Below are 16,841 nucleotides of genomic sequence, written 5' to 3' on the forward strand. Positions count from 1 at the left end.
ACACGGCACAGCCAAAAAAAAAAAAAAAAAAAAGTACCAGTATACTCATAGTGGTGGAGTAACATATAATAGAAGCAAAGCCAAATAGGAACCTAATGAAAATTGCGGGGGAAAACTCTAATTCTAAGTAAACATACCCACCACTCTCTAACAAATACTACTTAAAAGGAAAAATATAAGTTCTTTGCTAATTCTGTCATCATATCCTATTAAAGAAAGGAAATTTGCATGTATGTCTTCTATACAGAATTTTCCTGGCAATTCACACATTGATTTATTGGGTAATTATCTGTGAAGACTGTCTACACAGCAGGCACTGAGGTAGGTAGCCAAAGGGCTGGAGGCCAACAGCAGAAATGGAAAGAACCTGGGTCTCCGATGGCATGGTTTGCTTGTTGAACTAACTGGCCTGGCAGAAAACATGACTCACAACAAGTATTCATGCTGTATCTACGACGTGCCAGGCACTGTTCTAGGTCTTGTGAATGCATTAGAGAATCTGTCTATCTAGACAATAATCCAAACAAATAACTAACTAAAATATTAGATAGTGATAAATTTTTCTAAGGAGAAAAATCAAGTCAGGGATGGCAGATAAGACGCAAGAAGGGGGACTTCCCTGGTGATCCAGTGACTAAGACTCTGTGCTCCCAATGCAGGGGATATGTGTTCAATCCCTGATCAAGGAACTAGATCCCACATGCCATAATTAAAGATCTTGCATGCTACAATGAAGACTGAAGATCCTGTGTGCTGCAACTAAGATCTGGACCAGCCAAAATAAGTATTAAAAAAAAAAAAAAGAGGCAAGGCAGATGTAGGTTATATGTTACACAGGCCAACCAGGGAAAGCCTCAATGAGAAAATGACTTCTGTTTGATTTTTATTTATTTGACTGCACAGGGTCTCAGCTGTGGCACATGGGATCTTCGGCTGTGGGATGTGTGATCTAGTTATCTGACCAAGGATCAAACTCAGGCCCCCTGCATTGGGAGCCCAGAGTCTTAGCCACTGGACCACCAGGGCAGAGTATTAGCCACTGGATACTAGGGAAGTCCTCAGAAAATGACTCTTGAATGAATATATGAGGGTAGCGGAAATGAGATGTGTGGGCAGGAGAGGGATGGGCGTTTGGGCAGAAGGCACCCAGAGTATAGTGGCTCCAGGTGGACAGGAAGATAGGTGTGCTGAGCAACTCCACGGAAGACAGTGGATTGGGGCGCAGGGAAGAAAACAAGGGGATGAAAGTCTGTCTTAATGTACTAACACATACATTTTGAACTTCTCAAGCAGGTGGCAAGTAGTGCGCTGCAGGCTGGGAAAGATGTGAACATAAATCCAGGATCTCTGGATGGCAGCAGCAGAGAGAAAATGCTTTGGGGAATTAGAATGTGCTTCAGGTCCTTCTTGGAAACAGTGGCACATTTCTGAGGACTTTGCAAATTGCACAGGGCACAAAATTCTTGGGTTAAAAAACATTCCTTATCAAAACTTATCTATGGGTTGCTTGCATTAAAGGAGCAAAAGAGAACCCTGCGTTTACCTTTATTTTTCTTCCTTTGATACTGGCCTTCCCCCCTGCTACGTAGATGAAAGTGAAAGTGTTAGTTGCTCAGTCATGTCTGACTCTATGTGACCCCATGAACTGTCTCCTCCAGTCTCTGCTCATGGAATTCTCCAGGCAACAATACTAGAGTGGGTTACCATTTCCTTCTCCAGGGGATCTTCCCAACCCAGGGATCGAACTCAGCTCACCTGAACTGTAGGCAGATTCTTTACATCTGAGCCACCAAGGAAGCCCTGCATAGAGGCTTATAAGGGAAAAAAAAAATTAAACCCTTACAATTCTGATTGTTGCCAGGATGTGTCTAAGTTCATATAAATTTTCATTTACTTTGTAGAATTCAGGTGAGCACTTTCAAGCCATATACTTGAGTTTTTATTTATTTATTTTTAGGCTGTGCTGTGCAGCATTAGTTCCCCAACCAGGAATCGAACCCATCCCCTTGCAACGGAATTGAGGAGTCTTAACCACTGGACTGCCAGGGAAGTCCCTAGTCTTTTCTTTTAAAGATCAGCTTTGCTTTCTTCTCTTATTGCCTGTTGTTTTTACTGGTTGTGGTCTCCTCTTAAGGAACACTATTTGTAGACTGTTTCTCAGGTGTCTCCTCTTTTTCTTTTGTGTCATCAATGTACAGACTTGACTTGCCACAGTGTCCACTTTGCTCTACACTAAAAGTAATAACTGGGAAATATGAATTGTTGTTTAGTTGCTAACTCATATCTGACTCTGTGACCCCATGGACTATAACCTGCCAGGCTCCTCTGTCCATGGGATTTCCTAGACAAGATTACTGCAGTGGTTTGTCCTTTTCTTCTCTAGGGGATCTTCCCGACCCAAGGACTGAACCCGCATCTCCTGCATTGGTAGGTGGATTCTTTACTACCAAGACACCAGGGAAGCCTGGGAGATATGAATCAGGTTTCCCCCAAGCTAAATTTCAGTGGCAGAAACTAATAAAGGAATGATGGCAGTAGATAATTACCAAGGCATGCCATGAATTACGGGTGCAAATTTAATAAGAAACAGGGCATTTATGCAGCTTCCAAGCAGCATAAAGCTTCTGCCTAAAGAGCGACTTATTAAGTACAAAAGGAAAGACAACCTCAAAGATAAAACACATGTCAAACATTACCTTAATTAAATGATCCAAGCCAACATCACCGACACTGGGACAAATGGACATCACAGACCTGCCTCCTGATGTGAGGCACTGAGAGGGACACCTGAAGGTGGTCGTTTTCTTGCCAAAACATACAACCAGAATCTAACCATGAGGAAATCTCAGATACACCCAGATGAAGGGATGTTCCACAAAATAGCTAGTCTGTACTTCTCCAAAGATGTCAAGGTCAGTAAAAACAAAGGCTAAGGAACTCTGGGAGATTCAGATCTGTCAGGTCAGTCGCTCAGTTGTGTCTGACTCTTTGCTACCCCATGGACTGCAGCACACCAGGCTTCCCTGTCCATCACCAACTCCTGGAGCTTGCTCAAACTCATGTCCATTGAGTCAGTGATGCCATCCAACCATCTCATCCTCTGTTGTCTCCTTCTCTTCCTGCTTTCAACCTTTCCCAGCATCAGGGTCTCTTCTAATGAGTCAGCTCTTTTTGCATCAGGTGGCCAAAGTATTGGAGCTTCAGTTTCAGCATCAGTCCTTCCCATGAATATTCAGGATTGATTTCCTTTAGGATTGACTGGTTTGATATCCTTGCTGTCCAAGGGACTCTCCAGCGTCTTCTCCAACACGCCAGTTCAACAGCATCAATTCTTCGGTGCTCAGCTTTCTTTATGGTCCAACTCTCACATCCATATATGATTACTGGAAAAATAGCTTTGACAAGACAGACCTCTGTTGGGAAAGTAATGTCTCTGCTTTTTAATATGCTGTCTAGGCTGGTCATAGCTTTTCTCCCAAGGACCAAGCATCTTTTAATTTCATGGATGCAGTCACCATCTGCAGTGATTTTGGAGCCCAAGAAAATAAAGTCTGTCACATTTCCATTGTTTCCCCATCTATTTGCCATGAAGTGATGGGACCAGATGTCATGATCTCCATTTTTTGAATGTTGAGTTTTAAGCCAACTTTTTAACTTTCCTCTTTTGCTATCATCAAGAGGCTCTAAAGAGAACTAAAGTTCTTCTTTGCTGTCTGCCATTAGGGCAGTGTCATCTGCATATCTGAGGTTATTGATATCTTTCCCGGGAATCTTGATTCCGGCTTGTGCTTCATCCAGCCCAGCATTTCTCATGATGTACTCTGCATGTAAGTTAAATAAGCAGGGTGACAATATACAGCCTTGACATACTCTCTTCCCAATTTGGAACCAGTCTGTTGTTCTATGTCCGGTTCTAAATGTTGCTTCCTGACCTGCATACAGATTTCGCAGGAGGGCAGGTAAGGTGATATGGTATTCTCATCACTTAAAGAATTTTCCCCAGTTTGCTAGGAACCACACAGTCAAAGGCTTTAGCATAGTCAAAGAACCAGAAGTAGATGTTTTTATGTCATTCTTTTGCTTTTTCTATGATCCAACAGATATTGGCAATTTGATCTCTGGTTCCTCTACTTTTTTTTTTTCCCTCGACCTTTTCTAAATCCAGCTTGAACATCTGGAAACTCTCAGTTCATGTATTGCTGATGCTTAGCTTGGAGAATTTTGAGCATTACTCTGGTAGCATGTGAGATGAGTGCAATTGTGTGGCAGTTTGAACATTCTTTGGCATTGCCTTTCTCTGGGATTGAAATGAAAACTGACCTTTTCCAGTCCTGTGGCCACTGCAGAGTTTTCCAAATTTGCTGTCATATTGAGTGCAGCAACTTTCACAGGATCATCTTTTAGAATTTGAAACAGCTCAGCTGGAATTTCATCACCTCCACTAGCTTTGTTCGTAGTGATGCTTCCTAAGGCCCATTTGACTTTGAATTCCAGGATGTTTGTCTCTAGGTGAATGAACACACCATCATGGTTATCTGGGTCATTAAGATCTTTTTTATATAGTTCTTCTGTGTATTTTTGCCACTTCTTCTTAATATCCTGTGCTTCTGTTAGGTCCATACTGTTTCTGTCCTTTATTGTGCCCATCTTTGCAGGAAATGTTTTCTTGGTATCTCTGATTTTCTTGAAGAGATTTCTAGTCTTTCCCATTCTATTGTTTTTCTCTATTTCTTTGCATTGATCACTTAGGAAGGCTTTCTTATCTGGGACATTAAAAGAGACTAAAAGACATGTCAATGAGATGTAATTTGTGATCCTGGGTTGAACTCTGGACCAAGAAAAACACACATCTCAACAGACATGACTGGGACATTTACCAAAGTTTCAACATATACTGTGAATTAGACAATAATCAACAAAATATATTGTGTGTGTTAGTTGCTCAGTCATTCTGACTCCCCTGTCCATGGAATACTCCAGGCAAGAATACTGGAGTGGGTCGCTATGCCCTCCTCCAGGGCATTTTCCAAAGCCAGGGATCGAACTCAGGTCTCCTGCATTGCAGGCAGATTCCTTACTAGTAGTGCCACCTAGGAAGCCACCATTATACACATACATATATTACTTTTCTGGTTTCAAAATACTTTAATTAGGGACTTCTGTGGTGGCCCAGTAGTTAGAACTGATGCCATGCTTCCAAGGCAGGGGCCGTGGGTTCTATCCCTGGTTGGGGAACTAAGATTCCATATGCCTCATGACAGGGCCAAAAAATAAAAAAGATTCTTAAAAAAGATTTACTTAAAAATCCTGAATGTGAAGAGAAACTGGACTCAGGGGCAGAGAGGGGTTCAGAGGCGGGCATCCACCTGTCCCCAGATCGCTGATTCTCCAACCATTCATAAATGCTCCCTGAGAACCTATTCTGCCAGGCATTATGACAGGTGCTGTATAAATAAATACGAACAAAACAGAGTGAATTTTATCTTGAGTTGGTTATACTCTGGAAGCTAATTTATTTGCTTTGTGTGGTTGGGCACCATGTTCCATGGAGAGAGTGGAGGGCCTAAGAAGGGACAAGGCATGTGGGGCCACAGTGAGGGGTCAGGATAACAGTCCACATGCAATAAGCAGACATTACTCCTTAGTTATTAGAGCTTGTTTTGAAGGCACACAAATTCAAGTGGTAATAACACTTAACTCCATCCCCAGCCTGGCCCCGTTATGGCTTGTTTATATACATTCCCCCAACAGGCAGCTTCGACATGACTCACTCCATCTCTCCAAGTATGCAGGCTGTTTCCTTCACTTGCCCTTTCCCCAGGGCCAAACTCATCTTAAAATATTTCGCTCATGATTCCAAAAGAAATTTAATAATCAAGTGTTTTCATTTTTCTAAAAAAAAAAAAAGGTGTCCAAACCTCCAACTACTTCCCGTAACCTGGTTACCTGCTGACACTTCCAGCCTAGAAAACCTGGCCGACAGTAGACCGGAATGTTTTCTGGTTTCTGCTTCCCTTTTGCCTCTGTTTGTAGCGAGGCTGCAATTCTGGCTGCTGCTGGGAATCTTCCAGAGAATCTTCTGGCTTGCTGCTGATAAACTAAGATACCTATAGCCCCAACCCAGACCAGTTTAATCATATTCTTGGGAGCACTGATGCTAAATTCTATAGGCTTATTATCTCTATTATCTGTGTAATGTGTCTGTTTGGTCTGGTATCTAATTTCAAAATTCATCACCTCTTGGTCTGCTAAATAAACTGTATTTTTATTTTTAATTTTTAAAATCCTTATTTATTTGCCTGCATCGGGTCTTAGTTGAGGCATGAGGAATCTTCGCTGTGGCATGTGAGCTTAGTCATCCTTTAGCACATGGGATCTTAGTTCCCTGACCAGGGATTGAACCTGTGTCCTTTGCATTGGAAGGTGGATTCTAAACCACTGGACTACCAGAGAAATCCCAACAATAATTTATTTAATTTCTTTCAGATTTTATTGCTATTTTTAAAAAATATTTTAATTTATTTGGCTGTGTCAGGTCTCAGCTGCTTCGTTGTGGCATGTGGGATCCAGTTCCCTGACCAGGGATGGAACCTGGGCCTCCTGCATTGTGAACATGGAGTCTTAGCCATTGAACCACAGGGGAAGTCCCTATTTTATTATTTTTTTTAAATTAAGGTATAATTGCTTATAATGTGTTAGTTTCTGCTGTGCAACAAACTGAATCAGCTATATGTATACATATAACCCCTCTCCCCAAACACTCTTCCCATTCCACAACTCTAGGTCATCAGAGAGCACTGCGATGAGCTCCCTGTGCTCTATATAGCAGCTTCCCATAACAGTATTTTAATTGTTCTTTCCCTCTCTTATTAATAGCAGTGCTAGAGGTGGTGGGCAATCCCAAAGAAGGGCAATGCCAAAGAAGGGCAATGCCAAAGAATGTTCAAACTACCGCATAATTGCACTGCTCTCACACACTAGCAAAGTAATCCTCAAAATTCTCCAAGCCAGGCTTCAACAGTACATGAACCGTGAACTTCCAGATGTTCAAGCTGGATTTAGAAAAGGCAGAGGAACCAAAGATCAAATTGCCAACATCGGTTGGATCATAGAAAAAGCCAAAGAATTCCAGAAAAACATCTACTTCTGCTTTATTGACTATGCCAAAGTCTTTGCGTAGATCACAACAAACTGTGGAAGATTCTTCAAGAGATGGGAATACCAGACCACCTTACCTGCCTCCTTAGAAATCTGTATTGCAGGTCAAGAAGCAACAGTTAGAACTGGACATGGAACAACAGACTGGTTCCAAATTGGGAAAGCAGTATGTCAAGGCTGTAGGCTGTCACCCTGCTTATTTAACTTATATGCAGAATACATCATGTGAGATGCCAGGTTGGATGAAGCACAAGCTGGAATCAAGATTGATGGGAGAAATATCAGTAACCTCAGATACGTAGATGACACCAGCCTTATGGCAGAAAGTGAAGAGGAACAGAAGAGCCTCTTGATGAAAGTGAAAGAGGAGACTGAAAAAGCTGGCTTAAAACCCAATATTCAAAAAAACAAAGATCATGACATCTGCTCCCATCACTTCATGGCAAATAGATGGGGAAACAATGGAAACAGTGACAGACTTTATTTTCTTGGGCTCTAACATCACCACAGATGGTGACTGCATCCATGAAATTAAAAGATGCTTGCTCCTTGGAAGAAAAGCTATAACCAACCTAGACAACACATTAAAAAGCAGAGACATTACTTTGCCAACAAAGGTCTGTCTATGGTTTTTCAAGTAGTCATGTATGGATGTGAGAATTGGACCAAAAAGAAAGCTGAGTGCTGAAGAATTGATGCTTTAGAACTGTGGTGTTGGAGAAGACTCTTGAGAGTCCCTTGGACTGCAAGGAGATCCAACCAGTCCATCCTAAAGGAGATCAGTCCTGGGTGTTCACTGGAAGGACTGATGCTGAAGCTGAAACTCCAATACTTTGGCTATCTGATGTGAAGAACTGACTCATTGGAAAAGACCCTGCTGGGAAAGGTGGAAGGCAGGAAGAGAAGGGGATGACAGAGGATGATATGGTTGGATGGCATCACTGACTCAATGGACATGAGTTTGAGCAAGCTCCGGGAGTTGGTGATGGACAAGGAAGCCTGGCGTGCTGCCGTCCATGGGGTCGCAAAGTCCACTCAGTCGTGACTGAACCGAACTGAGAGGTGGTGGTGGTGGTACAGTAGCAAGCTAGCAGTTATTGGGGCTTATTTTGTGCAAGGCACAATTCTAAACTCATTACAATGCATGGGCTCATTTTCACACAACTCTGAGGTCAAATCCTCTTCTAATACCCATTTTATAGACGAGGAAACCAAAGCAAAGAGAGATGAGGTAATTTCCTGAAGCTTCACAAGTAGGAAGTGGCAGTGCTGGGATTCAAACCTACTTTATTACACAATCTCCAACACACATTGTCCTCCCTGGGCATTTCAGGTTTGGCTCCTATTCACACACATGTGTATCTCAGATAACAGAATGAGAAGCTCTGACTTGAAAATGGAAAACGGTGGTCTCCTTCCATTTTCTAGAATATTAAGTAAGGTTTTCTCCCCTGAAGTTTTCCTTAAGCTTTTGAGGCCTGTTTTTCTGCTTTTCTGTATGAGAGTACAGAGTGTGATAATATACAACTTCCTAGAAAAGTATCTATTTTTCTATCTACAATGTAATGTATCCACTATTCATGGTTTTCCACTCTCAGACATAACATGAGCCCCTGCTCCACCAGCTGTGCTGAGATGTCTCTCAGTGACTGCAGGTTTGTCTGGCAGTGGATGCTATGAGTAGAGAACCTTGTGGAGAGTTTACGAATTTCATGTATTTTTATGTCACTTAAACGGAGATAATAAGTGAGGATGAGTAGTTGATTTATTTGAGGAAAAGGGTCTAAAAAAAATGGAATCATAGAGAGGGCAAAAAAATGTGGTAATGTATATTAATACAGTTATAGTCTTTCCAATACCCATGAATGGATGAGAGAGTTGGACCATAAAGAAGACTGAGTGCTGAAGAATTGACATTTTCAAACTGTGATGCTGGAGAAGACTCTTCAGAGTCCTCTGGACTGCAAGGAGATTAAACCAGTCAAACCTAAAGGAAACCAATCCTGAATATTCACTGGAAAGACTGATGCTGAAGCTGAAGTTTCTATACTTTGGCAACCTGATGCAAAGAGCCGACTCATTGGAAAAGACCCTGATATTGGAAAAGACTGAAGGCAAGAGGAGAAGGGAGTAACAGTGAATGAGATGGTTGGATGGCATCACTGATTTCAATGGACATGAATTTGAGCAAACTCAGGGAGATAGTGATGGACAAAGAAGCCTGGTGCACTTAAGTTCATGGGGTTGCAAAGAGTTGGACAGGACGTAGTGACTGAACAATTAATACAGTCTCCTGGGGCCAACATGAGAAGGCAATGGCACCCCATTCCAGTACTCTTGCCTGGAAAATCCCATGGATGGAGGAGCCTGGTAGGCTGTAGTCCATGGGGTCGCTAAGAGTCAGACACGACTGAGCGACTTCACTTTCACGCATTAGAGAAGGAAATGGCAACCCACTCCAGTGTTCTTGCCTGGAGAATCCCAGGGATGGGGGAGGCTGGTGGGCTGCCATCTATGGGGTCGCACAGAGTCAGACATGACTGAAGTGATTTAGCAGCAGCAGCAGCAGCTGGGGTCAACAAAAGAATTATAGGAAGCAGAGGATTGAAAAAAGGTGGGCAAATGAGCGCTGTTAGGTATTAGATGGTAAACAGATCAGGAATGGAGGTGGAAGGTCTAGCTCTTGTGTGAAGTTGGGTGGTGAATATTAGAAGGGAAATAGGAAGAGGAAGGGAAAGAGGAAGAGGAGGGCTGGTGGCAGGCTTTTTGTTTTATTTTTCAGAGCTGGATCACTCTATGCAGCAGGCAGGATGGCAAACTCAAAGAGTCCATGTGCTTGTTTTAAAAATAATTCACCTCCTCTGAATGCAGATGGAGATTTTTGAAGATATGCAGATAAGATGTGAAGGATGCTGGATGGGGATGTGCCACAGGATGGGTGGGGGGGCATCAGCAAGGATTTGAAACACTGAAAGAGGGCTTCCCTGGTGGCTCAGTCTAAAGAATCCACCAGCCAGTGCAGGAGACTTCAGTTCAATCCCAGGTCCGGGAAGATTCTATATGCCTCGGAACAACCAAGTCTCTGTGCCACAACTCCTGAGCCTGCACTCTAGAGCTCAGAAGCTGCAACTACTGAAGCCCGAATGCTCTGAGAGCCTGTGTTCTGGAACAAGAGAAGCCACTGCCATGAGAAGCCTGAACACCACAGCTAAAGAGTAGCCCCTGCTCGTTGCAACTAGAGAAAAGCCTGTGCAGCAACGAAGACGCAGCATCGACAAATAAATTAATTTTTTAAAAAAATTTAAAAAAGAAATAAAGACAGATGGCTGTGCTGGGAGGGGACAAGCCAGTATTGTGGTGGTGATGGGGGTCGTTGGGATGCCCTGTCTTCGACTGGCCACTAGTGGGCACTTGCACCTCACACTTGGCCATCAACAGCTGTCTTGGAATCTAGAGGGTCACAGGCAACTTCCAGGCCTGCCCCCCTCCCCGTGGGGCATGTTCTTTAGGCTGCTCAGGTCTTGGTGACAGGCCATGGAACCTCTCAGGGCAGCCTGTTCTGGATGGCTGTGGCAGTCACCTGAGAACTACACAGGACATGGGTCTGTAAACTACCCAGGGCTCAGACCCTGGAAGTTGGTCTCACGATTACTGGAAATCATACAAGCTCACCGTGCCGTGACTTATCTCTCTAGAGATACCTTCCTTCTCCTCAACTAAATTCTAAATTCTTTTTTAAGCTTTTTAAAAAAATTATTATTTTTTATTGATGTATACTTGATAGGTGTGCTGTGTGCTCAGTTGCTCAGTCATGTCTGATTCTTTGAAACCCCATGGACTGTAGCCTGCCAGATTCCTCTGACCATGGGATTTCCCAGGCAAGAATACTGGAGTGGGTTGCCATTTCCTCCTCCAAGGGATCTTCCTGACCCAGGGATAGAACCCACATCTCTTGCATCTCCTGCACTGGATTCTAAGCTTTTAATGAAAAAAGACTGTCAGGAGATCTTAAAATAAGAGGAGATGAAATATGAATGAGATGAAATTCTACATCTGGGATTTGCTTGCACACAACCCAGCGTGGTGGAAGAAGGAGTGTGAGTGAGGAAAACCATTGAAATTTTACAGAATTAAGTTTTAGAAGCATCATATATTCCCAGGTCTCCCTTCTACGTGTGTGCTCTGTGTTTCTGAGACTCACTGCACTAGAACAACACTAGGCAGCTTGTGGGGCATGTGGGTTGCCCCAAGCTCCTAAGAAAGCCTGGGAAAGAGGGATACAGGGTCCTAGCTGGGAGCATCTCCTATCCCATCAATTTCAGTCTGTTGCAAGCCCTGAGATGAGGAGACAGATCCCACTGCACCTCCTCCCAGGACCCTCCAGACCCTCCTTTGTGACCGTGTCGCCTTGGACATTGGTAGAAAGACGTTGGTTGCCTCTAGGGATTTTTGTTTGCATATATTTTAATTGATTCTTTCCTATAACATCCTGTACAGAACAGCCTCTTCAACTGTTGCTGTGCAGCTCCGAAGAGGAAGTGAGGGCTGTGAACCGAGCTCTAGTGGGAGAGAGAGAACTGGGCTGCCAAGGTGGAGGGGCGGCGGAGGACCAATACAAGCCAGGGGCAGGGCTGGCATTTCTGATCTCATGACATCCTGGGTGGTGTGTGCGTGTGCTGAGGTGGTAGTGGTAGGGACATGCAAAGGCAACACTCTAATTGCTGCACTCTTGACCGTCTGGCTTACACATTTGGGGCAGCGCTGCTAGACCTTCGGGAAGGTGGAGGCAGTGATATGGGACAAGGTCAGTGAGAGTGTCCCTTCTGTGCTTTAAGAAGAACAGACTTACCAAGTGTGCTGGGGACGGTGACCGGGCGTCCTTGACTGTGGCGCTGGCGGGGACATCGAGGAGTGGCCATTTCATCTGCAGGTACTACACAGGGGACAGAAAACAATGTGGCTGGTGAGAGGGGGCCATGCAAGAGCTCCATGTGAGCTGGGGCCAGGGGCTGGGGGGCAGACACCAAGCTTCATTCGACCTGCGTGCTCCTTACTGGGTCAATGTCCAGAGATCGGAACAGAGTAGAGCATACATCGACACCACTACCACCACCAGCCCCTGCATCATTCTGGGGTAAACACACGACAGCACAACTAACCAAAGTATAATATTCAAAGACCCTACTGCTGAGAGTCATTAGGTGTGAGACAAGCAAGACTCATCAAGGGACCCAGGGCTCCAAGATGGTGATCCTGCCTGTTCAGTTCCATCTCTCACAGCATCACACACAACACTCCCCAGGAAACAGCCTCTCCACAGCAATCTGGGGAATGAAGGAATACAAACGATCTGCCTGACACCTCCAGGGTCACGGGGAATATCTATCCTTATTAAGGATGTGGATCTTTACTGCGCTGTAGTGTTTCTTGATCTTGAAAAGATTTTCCAGTATCCTGCCCTCTCCCATGCATCACTGCAAAAACGCCAACCAAACAGTCCCTAACACACACACACACACACACTCACATACACACTCACACATGCACTTTAAATGAAAAGTGATTAACACCAGCCTAGTAGTCTTGGGCAAGAGCCTGGGAGAGAGTGGGTAGAGAGGCAGTGAGGGGCTCTGGAGTCGGGTGTTCATGGGCTCAGGTTCTCACTCTGCTGATTATGCTGTGTAACCCTGGATAAGTGTCTTAACAACTCTGAACCTCAGTTTCTTTATCCATAGAACAAGGTGATTATCACTAACTTGACAGGTTGTTGGAAGGATTAGGGACAATGTCAAGTCTTGAACACAATCCTGTGCCCATGGATGGTGTTTGATAAATGGCAGCTATTATTTTCATAAGCAAACCATTAATCTTTGCCGGGAGCAAAACACACATGCTGGCTTAGTGTCAACACTGATACAGTGCTTCTGGGCAGCAGACCAGCCAGGCAGGCTCTTTGCAGAATTCTTGAGGTTACTTTGAAAATTTGAGCTCTCATGGGAAGTGATGGCTCCAGGAAATGTTTCTCCAGGGAGACAGAAAGAAGTCTTTGAATTACCCCCTTGCTTCAGTTTTGGGACTGGGGAATAAAATCATGATTTGGCCTTGAGCTCTGAGCACAGGTCAGGAAAGGAGGTTGGGTAGTACCCCTTTGCTCTCCATCAACCACAAAAATATGACTGAGAGGGCAGGGGCTGGACTTGCCACAAGGTGTCCACAGGCAGGAATCACAACCCAAGGAAACATTAGCTAAGGCCCAGGGAGTGGACAGACAGCAGCTGGGGTGGGCCAAGTGGGCCTGGACGTGGGAGGTGGAAATGAATGGGGACCTTGTGAATAAGGACAGGTCCACTCTGAGCCCTCTGGTACCCTGCCTCTCCCCCAGCTGAGTGTCATTTTTGTCCCTACTTTCTGCCTGTCTTATTTGCTTCCTTCCTTTACACCCCCACTCATTTATTTCCCTTCTCAGAGCCTACATTTCCTAGATGAACTAACTGCGATTTAAATGCCTTTGGCAAGTCAACGGCACTGGACAAATATATCATTAGTAAAAACTCATTTCCTAAGTGAATAACATTTGTGCCACCCTGACAGTTTTCACAGCAGACTTACATATGTAAAACAGTTTAACTTCCATGACAACTCTGCTATGACATGCTGGGGTGGCTGTCTTAATCTGCAAGACCAGCTAATGGAAGTAAATTCAGGGTAGATGACTTGTCCACGTTTTGAAGAGCTGGAGCTGAGGTCTCTTGACTTCAAACCCCACACTCCTCACCACAACATGATTCATAAAGCTTTTCTTAACACAATCTTCTGGAACATTCCACTGCCCCCCACAGCCTTTTCTTGGCTCTGATGGGTTTTTTTTCTCTCCTTTTATGTCTCAAACAGGGCTGGCCACCCAGAAGCTGAATGAATATATACATGGCAATGTATTACTGTAGGGACTCTTGAGGTGGCCAGAGCTTGCATGTTGAGTACTAATTATCACACTTGTTTCTCTACAACCACAAATACCAGGTGAAGTGTTCCAAATTTACCCCCCGCCACATGAAACACCAGTGTTCCTAAAATCCATCAACTCTTCCAGCATCTGGTTCCCTATCTACAGTCACAAGGGTCAACAGCAAACACTCTTCACTCTTTTTGCTTTCCAGGGATGTTCTTAGACACGCATGTTGGGGTGGCCCAGAGGAATCGATCTGAGTCCTGATTTGGGACAGTGCTGGAGTTTGGGCTCTTTAAGAATACTATCTGCTTACCTTATGGGCTGGTAGACATAGCAAGCTTGTCGGATTCTTGCAGTTTCTCAACTGTGGCACCATTGACATTTGGGGCTACAGAATTCTTTGTAGTGGGGGCTCTCCTGTGCATTTGAAGATGTTTAGCAGCATCCCTGGCTTCTACCTATTGAATACCAGTAGCACTCACTCTTCTGCCTGGTTATAATAACCGAAAATGTCTCCAGACTTTGCCAAATTTCCAGACTTCACCAAATATCTCTGGGAGGGGCAAAACTGACTATCTATGTATGTGTGTGTGTGTGTGTGTGTGTGTGTATTCTTTTTCATTATAGGTTATTATAAGATATTGAATATAATTCCCTGTGCTAGACAGTAGGACTCTGTCTATTTTGTACATGGCAGTCTGTATCGGCTACTCCCAAGTTTCTAATTTAGCCCTCTCCCACCCCCTTTCCCTTTTGGTGACCATAAGTTTATTTTCTATGTCTCTGAGTCTGTTTAGTTTTGTAAGTAAGTTCATTTGTATCGTATTTTAGATTTCCATGTAAGTGATACCATATAGTATTTGTCTTTGTCTGAGTTACTTCACTTACTATGATAATATCTAAGGTCCATCTATATTGCTGCAAATAGCATTGTTTTATTATTTTTTATGGCTGAGGAATATTTCATCGTGGGCTTCTTAGGTGGCTCGGGTAAAGAATCTGCTCAGGTAAAGAGCAGGTTTGACCCTGGGTTGGAAAGATACCCCGGAGAAGGAAATGGCAACCCACTCCAGTATTCTTGCCTAGAAAATCCCATGGACAGAGGAGCCTGGTTGGCTATAGTCCATGGGGCCGAAAAGAGTCAGACATGACTTAGCAACTGAACAACAACAACAATATTCCATAGTGTATATGTACCACATCCTCTTTATCCATTTATCTGTCAACGGATGTTAAGGTTGCTGCCGTGTCTTGGCTACTGTAAATAGTGCTGCTATGAACGTGGGGGTGCATGTATCTTTTCAAATTACAGTTTTCTCCAGATATATGCCTAGGAGTGGGATTGCTGGATCATAAGGTAACTCTGTTTTTAGTTTTTCCAGAGTGGCTGCTCCAACTTACATTCCCACCAACACTGAGGGATCCCTTTCCCGCACACAGGGCCCACTCTCACTCACTAATTATAACTGAAACCTGGAAGCTTGGAGTGTGGCTAAAGATTTTTAGCCTGGTCCACCGCTGAAGTCTGGCTCCTTACAGATCAGTCAGGCAGCCGTGGAGAGGGGGTTCCGGGAATAGTACGCATCTTCGCAGGACCCTTCGAGCTCCAGCCGATCATGGAGGTTGAGGGTGTGGCACACGGGCGTGCCTGTGTTCAGAAACAGTTCATTCCAAAAGGTAGGGAAATGGAGGGCTGTCGTTTCCCTCTTTCTACTCTTTGGCTGTTTTTTTTTTTTTTTTTAAGATTTTGAAACCAGTGGTGGGGGTAAGGAGTGGGGAGAAACCTGTAAGAGCTGGAGGCCCTGCAGCTTGGTGTCATGGAATATCTCTGCATCATAATTCTGAGGAAAGGAGCATTCTAAAGGGACAGCTGAGCTTCTCAGCACCACAGGTTGAGAGAGAAGAAGCCAGCAACACCCTCTTGTAAGCCTTCCCAACTGCATCCCCAGACCTTTGGAGGTGGCTGTGCACTCCTAAATTCCTAAGTCAGGCTCAGCCCGATGTTCAGCGGAAATAAATCTCTCTTGGCTGTAATTCTCATGTGCGAGCGGCCAGCCCCACAGGGCTCATCACTCATTGGTGGAGAACATGTTCTTGGGGATTAAGAGATGTGTGGCTGAGCCTAGATGCTCTGCATAGTGATGGCATGTGGACAAATGAAAACTGCTGGTTTCTCCAAGCCCAGCCTAGGCTCCGTCCAACTGGCCACAGCTGGCTCCTGACCAGTGTATCATGGTCGGACTTCAGCACCTCCCTACTAGGGGATGCTCACTGGGATGGAGCACAAGGGACCTGTGGGGCCTCAATGCACTGATGGCCAAGCAACAGCAAGAGTCACCGCTTATGGGATAAGCACTCTCTTTTGTGTCAAAAAAACAGAAAGAATGGTGAGGACCCAAATGGTGAGGACTGCTAACCCTCAATTTACAAATGCTACTTAACATGCTGCTATGTGCGGTGACTCTCTGAGACAGGCTAGGTAGGCAGCTTTCCAATCTTATTGAATCTGGGAAACTCTCTTCCGGGTGTGAGGGTTCCATGGAACACACTTGAATTTGTTAAAGTGTTTTTTAAAAAATTTTCTTTTCTTTTGGCTGGGCCATGCAGCATGTAGGATCTTAGTTCCCCAACCAGGGATCGAACTGGTGCCCCCGGCATTAGAAATGTGGAGTCTTAGCCACTGAACCACCAGGCAAGTTTCCTGTCTCTACTTTTTTATAGTTGATTCACAATG

General features: G+C 44.4%; 1 protein-coding gene across 3 annotated transcripts in view; it reads right to left on the bottom strand.

Moving 5' to 3' along the window:
* Positions 1-16,841, bottom strand: part of TCF7L1 (transcription factor 7 like 1) — a 206,237-nt gene that overhangs the window by 16,320 nt on the left and 173,076 nt on the right. For all 3 annotated transcript variants that reach the window (XM_055540369.1, XM_055540368.1, XM_055540367.1), the window contains one exon: positions 12,008-12,091. In XM_055540369.1, coding sequence (XP_055396344.1) covers positions 12,008-12,091 — 84 coding nt within the window. The remainder of the gene's footprint in view (positions 1-12,007; positions 12,092-16,841) is intronic.

The sequence above is a fragment of the Bubalus kerabau genome, chromosome 11, assembly GCF_029407905.1.
Source record: "Bubalus kerabau isolate K-KA32 ecotype Philippines breed swamp buffalo chromosome 11, PCC_UOA_SB_1v2, whole genome shotgun sequence".
Taxonomy (NCBI): Eukaryota; Metazoa; Chordata; class Mammalia; order Artiodactyla; family Bovidae; genus Bubalus; species Bubalus kerabau.